Source organism: Gadus macrocephalus, chromosome 7 (assembly GCF_031168955.1).
Source record: "Gadus macrocephalus chromosome 7, ASM3116895v1".
NCBI lineage: Eukaryota > Metazoa > Chordata > Actinopteri > Gadiformes > Gadidae > Gadus > Gadus macrocephalus.
The window spans coordinates 15404345-15414344 of NC_082388.1; the positions used below are offsets into that span (position 1 = coordinate 15404345).

The following is a 10000-nucleotide window of genomic DNA, read 5'->3' on the forward strand; positions in this document are numbered from 1 at the left end:
CAAATGCAGCACAAGGGGAATACCCACAGGACATAACTACATTAGTTTGCTATTTTGTAGGAGCCAAAAAAGGACCTGCATGTTGCTCTTAAAAATAAGAAGTTGGCAAATTTAAAAGCAGAAGTTAGAAACCTCAAAGCCAGAAGTTAACAACCATAATAACTATTATATAGTTATTATGTATAGATTAAATGATTGATTAAAAAAAATTTAATCAAACTCAAAAACCAGAATTCAACATGTAGACCAGGAAAACGCTGGCAAACATCTTCAATTCTCCGGTCGACTAACTTTAGGACGATAATTGTCTTACCTTGTCTTATCTTCCCTTACCCTACCTTATCCGGTTTTAAATGTCCATCTTAAATGTATTCAGTTTGTTATAGATGAGAGCGAGAGATATCAATGGTGTCTGTTGTGTTGTAGATGAGAGTGAAGGATCCAGTGAAGGGCATGGTGGCTCTAGAAGACTGAGTGTGTGAAGGACTGTGACTGCTGTGTTTTCTCAGGTAGGAACAATCTGCACAGTCAGCATTTAATCCATTATCAATGACCTGTTTTTAGTGGATTCATGTGTATAACCTAAAACCTGACTGTCTTTCTGTCTATCCATGTCTCTCTCTCTCTCTCTCTCTCTCTCTCTCTCTCTCTCTCTCTCTCTCTCTCTCTCTCTCTCTCTCTCTCTTACTCTCTCTCTCTCTCTTACTCTCTCTCTCTCTGTCTCACTCTCTGTACCTCTCTGTCTATGACTCCTTTCCTCTCTCTAGAACAGACCGGTAATCCCAGACACCAGTGGATTCACATTCCCCTCCCGCTCCAACTTACCCCAGATCTGTCCCGACCAATGAGATGACCCCAGATCGGTCACCACCGATGAGATGACCCAAGATCTGTCTCAATTTGTCCTGACCAATAAGCTGAGCCCAGATCTCTCCCGACGAATCCACCGCTCCGATCCAATCGTACAGTATGGATGTTCAGAGACCCGGGTAAAACCGGAATATACCTGCTCCCCACTGCCCCCCTTCACACCCGCACACACATACACACACATTAACCCACACTCTTACACTCCCAAACACACACACACACATACACACACATATACACACATTATCGTACACACAATATTGGACACACACACGGACGCACACTCACAAACACACACACACACACACATCCTTTGCCAGCCCTGCCATCCAGGATAATTCAGTAGCAACACACTAATAGTCCCTGTAAGATGTCAATCATCCCTCTCTCTCTGTCTCTCTCTTTAGTCCTCTCTCCAAACCTCCCCCCTCCCTCTAGCCCTCTATCCAAACCATTCTTAAGAACAGAGAATAGTAAAAAGTGTCTCGGAAATTTGGGATTAGTTTCTATCTAAAATATTTCAATATCGCACAGGTGTGTGTAGTGGGAGAGTCATTGTGTTGAGATACACATACAGGGTTTTTAAATGACGATTTTGTCTGTACGTTTTTCTGTTGACGTTTGATTTGGTTCTAAGCTGTTTCAGCCTTTCTTTGTGTTCTGACTTGTTTTGTTTCTTTGTTTGTTTCTTGATTTTTCATGACTCCTGTTACAATTCCTGTTCTCCTCAACTTGCTTTGTGTGGGATTTCATTTTTTTTTTTATTTGCTCAAATGAAGATTTACTTTTACAAATGAAGATTGTACATTTGAGATAGATTTATCGATTGATTGATTGATTGATTGATTGATTGATTGATTGATTGATTGATTGATTGATTGATGGATTGACCAATCAGAGAATATCCTAGTTTGACGAGTACATTTTCATTGGCTAAGAAGTTTTTCCGGGTAAAGAGTTGAGGCCGCATGGTGCAGATGCTTTGTGAACACACTGTATGGACTACCTGGTGCAGTGTTCTTCTTGGTACATATTATAGGTAACAGAGCAGAAACTCAACATTACAACTGAACCTGGATTCCCCTCTAGTAACCATTAAATGTCAAAGTGAATTGTCATTGTTTGCAGGTGGTGTATTTGTATTATTATAATAAGAAACGTATGTGTTTATTTAAAGCTGGTGTGAGTGTGTGTGTGTGTGTGCATGTATGTGCGCGCGTCTACATGTGTGCATGTGTGTGGTGTGTACGTCTGAGTGTGTATGCATCTGTGTGTCTGGTGGAATAGAGATTGTTATTTTTGTTTTTTAAACAATAGACCATTTGAAATTAATTAAGTATGCAGGAAAAAAAATCCAAATCCATAAAAAAAACGATGGTACCCACAATTTATTGTGACTAGATTATCATATTTACGATTAAATGTTAAATTACAAATTACAAAATTGCTTTCTCCTTTTCTGAAAACATACGGAGCATAACGGACTCACTTATCACTCAGATTGAGATAAAAGGTGTCGGCCATCTTGCAGTGTGGTATACGGGGGCATATTGACACGCTTTATCAATAACATGCCCTCCCTCCACCTACTCATCATCACTGGATGAACATTCTCGTCCAACTATAGCAATAATCAGCACGTCCTTTCCGTTATTTCTGTAAATACGCTGAGCTTCTTCACTCTTCTTCCTCCTTGATTCAATTTGTAAAGTAAAAAATAGAGGATCTATAGGTTCCGGAGAACATTTCCAAGTATCAATAATCAGCTACGGCTCTTATGATCAATACATGTGATCGACGCAGGCAGGCGGTATCTCCTGTCGAGAGTTGGACTGAGCTGTTTGTCATGTTGGTGTGTGGTGTGTCAGCTTATGCATGAATGTACAGGTGTGTGGTAGTACCGTGTTGAGGGTTTGATGATCAGACGATGCCTAACTATTATGAAGGAGAACCACAGCTGTATGAACGCTGTGGGCGTTAGCCACACAGGCTGACGAGGCTCACACTAACGATCATTCTCCCCATGTTATGTTAACACATTGGTTACCTTTTGAGAGAGAGAGAGCGCTACATTTCATTGATAAGGTTTTGTGATCAGGTGTTGGTGGGGCTGAGGTCATCGGGGAGAGGTTCTGGGGAGAGCAATGCATCATGGGCGATATCCCAGGTCCCTTTAGACGCCTCTGATTGGGGGGAGTGTGTTGTTCTAGTCACCATGAGATCCACCATTCCAGCCGTCCCTCTCACTCGATGTTCATCGTTTCAGGCCACTGCTTTAGCTCTTTGAACTCCTTCTATGGGATAGTTATAGGCTGACTTACTATCACTTGCTTTTTCTAGCATTCTTATTTTTTCCATCCAACCAATCACGTTGGAGACCGGTGTGATCATGTTTATAACCCTCCAACCCCCAAAACCCAACAACCCACCATCTGATCTTCACCTCTTTATCCAGCCGTCTCTCTCTCTCTCTCTCTCTCTCTCTCTCTCTCTCTCTCTCCCTTCCTCTCTTCTCCATCTCTTCATCATTCAAACATGTTGATTAGTGTCCGTAATGGCCTACCAATTGAAATTGAGATTTTTGGATGTATTGTATGTATCGATATTGTATATAATATATAAATTATTGTAGGTGAACACACATATATAAATATAAATATATATATATATATATAGGTAAGTCCTGACTGTCCTGCCAAAAGTACAGCACACTCTTACAGCTCAATGATCTAATAGTATATGAAGACATGGTCCCAAACGCCATGGTAACAAACGGTTTTAAGGCGCAGGGATGGGTCCAATGAACCCTGAATTCTATGGATATGTTTACTGTACATTTCTATGAAGAGGGTGGCACATAAGACCACCTGGGTCCCACGATGGCTGAGGACATCCTGTTTCTGTGTAATGTATGGACTTCCTGTTGACCTCCTGGTCGGTGTGAAGAAGACAATGATAAAAGGAAAGGGCAAATAAACAAGATGGTGACGTGTCCTTCTCGTCCCCTATAGCTGTGTGTTGTTGGCAGGATAGTGTGTTGTACCTTGTTTTTGTCGTCTGAACGTAAAACGACATCGCTAACCCTAACTCAAGGGGACAAAATGGCAGCTCGTATCATCGGTCCGTTGATCCTTGTCGTTAGGAAGTGGTGTCGGACCTTGAGTGGAGGGTCATTTCATGGTGGAGTTCATCCTCCAGTAGATAACTTCCAGGATTGGTTGCTTTGGAAAAACTGATTCTGCATCTTTCCATAGTTTGTCAATCTCTGTCTCTCCCTCTATCTGCCCTAAAGACTTGCTTCCTCTATTAATTTTCTGTTATTGTGAATTTGTGCCTTTTTGTTATCTTCCAATGACACAAATGTGAGTTGGAGAAGTGAAAATGATTAAAATAAATAGAATCAAACTTCAAAGTTCCTCATCATTACCCATGCTGTGGTTTATCTGAATATAATGTTGTGACTTTTGTATATCGTTTTTGTCACGCACCTTTTACCACCTGAAGTCAGTTAGGTGTAGCCTACCATCCTACCAAACACATAAGCCTACTTTATAAATGTACATTACACAACATAGCTTAGGCCTAATGCAGGCCTACAATTAAACAAAAAGTGCGTTCCATAATATTGAGAAAGTGCGGGATTATTGGTGAACATAGGTTACCAAAGAGGCTTTAACACCGAAAATAGCATGCGTCATAGTGCTGTTAAAAAGCAGCTGTCCAACACACAGGTCCATTCATGAATGAGATAATACCTTGTCCCTTGCTGGTGACCAAACCAGGGATCATAGATTTGATCCGGTGTTGTGTGCTCTGTCGCAAGCAGCGGCTATTTGGCACTGTGCGTTTGGCGTAAGGGAGGTAACAGGTTCCAGTTTCCAAAAAAATTGAAAACTGGAAAAAATTGTTTATTTCAATACAACGGGACTCAAAATAGGCAAGCAGTCGGATCTCTCTGACTCCTCTCTGGAGACCGCTGTAATCTGCGCCCAAGGAGTCTGCCGCTTCCACAGCACACCCAGGCGGAGAGCTGCAGACACAGGTAGGGTGTGCGTTCCTTTATATTTGGACCGTCTTTCTGATTCCCCCACTCGGTTAGGGAAAATTATCACTGGGTTCAGTTAGCCTTTCTTTCTAGTTTTGTATTTCTACAATGCAAACATTTGAGACTCATCATGCAGGTTCGATCTTCTAGTCCTACAGCACTTTAAAAATGTGACGTTAATTTCAGGCAGGCACTTTGTCCTTTAATATTGAGTAGTGGAATTGTTGCTAATGTTGGAACACAAAAAATACATAGCCTATATTTCTTAATGAGTAGGTCATGCCAAACATTTTGACCATTATGGATCCACGGGGGGTAGCAAGGTGATAATTACCGATATGACAGGTGCATCAGCATCCTGTAGGTCTATATGGACCCGGTTCCCTATATCTCAGGATTCTGAAGTGGCTACCGAAATGTGGGCATCCTTGAGCCTGAGATGCCTACCTCCCATTAATGACAATTCAATGTAGGTCATGCTGAATCTGCTAATAGACTCACTAACCTCACTAATTAGGTAAAACAAAGAAATTAAGTAATTATTGCTGCTAAATTAACCCCATTTCTTAATGTAAGATTTAAGCATTATAGGCCTACATATACATGAATATGTTTCATGAACATTGAGTGTCTCTTTGTAGACAGTAAATTGTTGCATGCTGTTTATAATAATAATAATAATAATACATTTAATTTAGAGGCGCCTTTCAAGACACCCAAGGTCACCTTACAGAGCATATAGTCATCATTCAAAACTATGTAAAACAGACTAGGAATAAAAGGAAAACAGAGAATTAATAACACTCAAAGACGCCTAAAGTGAAGGGGGGACCTCACTAACCACCACCAATATGTAGCACCCACTTGGGTGATGCACGGCAGCCAATCGGTGCCAGAACGCTCACTACACACCAGCTTGAGGTGGAGAGTTAGGGATGAGGTGGAGAGTGAGGGAAAAGAACATTTAAACACTATCGACCATATTTAAACACTATCGATCACATTTAAACAATATCGACCACATGTAAACACTATCGACCACATTTAAACACTATCACCCACATTTAAACACTATGGACCACACGTAAACCCTATCGACCACATTTAAACACCAACGCCCACATTTAAACACTATCGCCCACATTTAAACACTATGGACCACATTTAAACACTATGGACCACATGTAAACCCTATCGACCTATTTATAATACATCCATGGCCTCCACTTGTGACACGTGACATTTAAACCTCTGCAGTGTTAAGGAGGATAAACACAGTGGCATGATGGAGGGTTAAACCACGCGGAGGCTCAGAAACCAGCCTTACCTGCTCTATCAAGAGCAATGCAATCAAGAAATGAGTATTAATAATGGCTAAAGTTAGTCTACATCGGGTTAGCAACTGTTACAGGTTTGTGTTTTTGTATTTTTGATCTTGTGTGTGTGCGTGTGTGTCTGTGTGTGTCTGTGTGTGTTAGTGTGTGTGTGTGTGTGTGTGTGTGTGTGTGTGTGTGTGTGTGTGTGTGTGTGTGTGTGTGTGTGTGTGTGTGTGTGTGTGTGTGTGTGTGTTTGTGCGTTCTTGTGTGCATGTGTTTGTGTCCCCACAGTATCAGAGGACAATATGAGCACTGGAAATGTAAGCACAAGGAGGAGAGACAACTACAGGTAATAAACCACCACTCCATCATAGCGATTCACAATCCATCCGCGTATTCACAATTCACCATCCACACAGTCAGAATGAGTGCTTTAATCATACAACATATCAATATAATTGCTGGACACACAACTGACGGACTAAACACAGAAATTTAAAGCAGGGTTGCCATGACAACACAACATTAACACAAACCGATCGGAGAGATGGACACATTAGTACCCTCGGTCTCATGAGCATAGAGCCCCACATTGAGCTCAGATCTTCTCAAATATAGAGTCATGTGTTCTTCTCAACTCAAGATGGAAGTTGATCGCATGAAACTATAGCGCCATGGAACCCCATCAAAACGTAAACAAAATACCAGACGAAATAAACACAAGTGGTAAAGTGCAAAGTTACACTGAATTGTGGATTTGCAGACATGGGCAAACTCTCTCCCCGTGGAGAATGTGAGTTTCTCAAACTTGATAAGGAGCTTATCGGAAGCTTGGAGCGATCTGGAGCCCCCGGACCACCAGTTATCAGAGGGTCTCTGTGTTGAAACACACATTTATCATTCCTTTTCTTAAGAGGGGGTCATGTGATTCTGGCGTGTCTGACCCCCGTCTCCATGAGTTAATTGTATTGACCACAAATCAAAAAGTACGATGATTTGAATCTGGTATATATTTGCATATATTTTACTGCTTTTGAAATGGGCTCACTGTAATTGATTAAGGTCACAAGGCAGAATCATGTTTTATTTTGTATATTCTAAATCTGCTCTTGACTATTTCACTTATTCAATTAGGTAATCATTTCTTTGGCTTCCGGTGCCAGCTTGATATAACCACACAACCAAAGCAACCTTCAACGTGTGCATTCATAACCTTTCCCCCATTTGAGGAGGGCATGGACTCGGGCCAAAACAACCTATTGTATCCCCTCATTAAGGGCAGGGGGATGTTGGCTGTTGTAGGACGACCCACGTTGTTATGTGGACTTAGCTACTGGTTATGGGGGGTGGTGTGGCTAAACCTCTTAGGGTGCCACGCCGAAAAAAGATTTACTTAATTCGAGAAACAATACAATCAGTGATGGTGCATCAAGACTTCTGAATAGTCTCTGTGACAAAACACACACACACACACATTTGGTACCAAATGCACACACACACACCGATTCTGTCTCTCACACACACACACACACACACACACACACACACACACACACACACACACACACACACACACACACACACACACACACACACACACCCTCTCTCTCTCTCTCTCTCTCTCTCTCTCTCTCTCTCTCTCACGCAATTGCTTCCACCAGCTTTCCCCCTGCCAATTTTACTAATCCAAATCTGGTTCAGGCAGACGACATTCCCGAGTCAACCTCGATGCCCTCTCTCTCTCACTCACTCACGTGGCGTCGTTAGGGCAACAGCCCTGGACCAATCCAATCACAGACCCCCACACTACACCATTCCCAGTCTCTCCTCCAGAAGCTGGATGGTCTGAATAACGAGCCTAACGAGCCTAACGAGCACAACAATCGCCTAACGGGCCTAACGAGAGTGATATTGATGAAGGAATCGGTTGAGCTTTTCTGCGAGCAGGGAACTGCTCTCCCGTACTTTGTTTGGATCTTCAGAAGCCCCTCCAACCAGGAATTAAAGACATTCAGAAGGTAAACAACTCAGTCTGGAGGAGAAGAGGAGGAAGAAATAATTTCCGTCTAATTCCTGGCGGCTGGAATTGGGATCTGTTTTACCCCGGAGCTCAAAGAAAGAAGAAAGAAAAAAAAAAGTAGACTTTTGCATTTTATTTTTCGAAAGACTACTTCAAACGAAGGACCAAAGAAGATTGGAAGATTGCGTTTTTTCCATATCCTTTATATTAGACTATTCTCCGGGCGGAAGGCAAACTCTCCGAGCAGAGCAGATGTTTCTGTTGCCGAGCAGCCCGCGGTGCAGGGTGCGGTCGGACAGCGTGAGCACCTCGGCGACCCAGGGCTCCAGCAGCAAGATGCTGCTCCGCCAGCGGCTCACCCAGCTGCTCACCTGCGTGGAGGACATGAGCTCCGACGAGGAGGCCAGCGAGGAGATGTCCCGCACGCTGGACGAGGCCTTCCAGCTCTGTGGACGCTTCCTCCCCACCGACGCCTTCAGGTGGACCCACAGAGGAGGAGAACACACACTTATCTACAAACATACTGGTTATGCATGGGCACACACACACCTGTATAAACACATAGACAGACAGACTGAATATCTACAAATAAACACAATTACATGTTCAGGTGGAAGCCTATATGAGAGGGTTACCTACAAACACACTTATATACAGACATACTGGTTATGCATGGACACACACCTATATAAACACATAGACAACCTGTATATTTATACACAGACATGCTTACATGTTCATGTCAGAGTCACATACACACATATACACACATATACACATGGGCGTCAGTTTGGTTTGAAATGTGCTGGGGACGCATTTGGAAGTGCATTTTCAGAAGTGCTGGGTACAATGAGATGCACTCTTTTTTCTCTCTTTAGTGCCGGTAATTAAAGGTTCTGAAAGACGGCATACCCATGTCGCTAATTACTAAGGAATAAAATGTATACAAAATCTGTCTGGCACGTTTTATGAAGAAAACGTTTCCAAAAAGCATCGGACATATGACGCACTATGTTCTGCTCCATGTATCCAATGTTGACAACGTGACATGACATGGCTAATTTAACAACATAAACAAGAGGAGCTAGGAAAGGAAATGAAATGCTTGTTTAAGTTCAGAAGGGCCAAACGTGTGGCTACACACAGCACTTCAAAAGTCGTCACGATTGAAAAAGAAAAAATATTTTTTCCACATCTGACCACATCTGAACGCCTGTATCACATCATGAGCTGGCTGTTCCCAATTCACAACACGCATTCCATCAAAACTAGCCTACGTCAGGCATTCTGACCAAAACTCATGAACTCCCCCCCCCCCCCCCCCCCCATAATTATTCCAGAATTCAAGCAAGGCAAGAATGACCAAAAGTCACTTTGTGTCAACAAGAGACTGACTCCACCGACTATCAAAAACAGCAGACCACTTGAGTGCAAAAAACAGAAAAGACCTCGCCACAGCACCAGCAAATCTTAGCAACCAATATTGCGTCTTACCTTTATGTATGTGGCAGTGGTCTGCAGATGCATCCCGTGGTGTAGCCTACCATCCATTTAGTTCAACAGTTTATCGTTCTGATACTGTTCATGGTACTAGCCTGCTCTGGTGCTTTTTACCTATGTATTCAGGCTAAAATGACTTGATTCTCTGATGCCTCATCATCCCAGCCAAAGAGTATTGGTATTATTAGTAATGGCTACTTGCCAAATCGAAAAAATAACTTCACACATTGTGTCTTATGTATTTGTTAT

General features: G+C 42.4%; 2 protein-coding genes and 1 long non-coding RNA gene across 4 annotated transcripts in view; 2 read left to right on the forward strand and 1 right to left on the reverse strand.

The window, feature by feature from the left end:
• tmigd1 (transmembrane and immunoglobulin domain containing 1) overlaps positions 1-10000 on the reverse strand; it is a 50619-nt gene that overhangs the window by 27275 nt on the left and 13344 nt on the right. The gene's annotated exons all lie outside the window — the stretch shown is intronic.
• Positions 7-4275, forward strand: LOC132461630 (uncharacterized). Its single transcript, XR_009526647.1, has 2 exons — positions 7-509; positions 768-4275. It is a non-coding gene; the product is annotated as an uncharacterized LOC132461630 (long non-coding RNA).
• Positions 4602-10000, forward strand: part of inpp5kb (inositol polyphosphate-5-phosphatase Kb) — a 12651-nt gene continuing 7252 nt past the window's right edge. The window contains exons 1-2 of one of the 2 annotated variants that reach the window (XM_060056864.1): positions 4602-4912; positions 6523-6580. In XM_060056864.1, the coding sequence (XP_059912847.1) occupies positions 6537-6580 (44 nt within the window). In that variant the 5' untranslated portion in view covers positions 4602-4912; positions 6523-6536. Of the gene's footprint in view, positions 4913-6522; positions 6581-7940; positions 8731-10000 lie in introns of those variants that run through there. The other variant, XM_060056863.1, reaches the window with a different exon arrangement.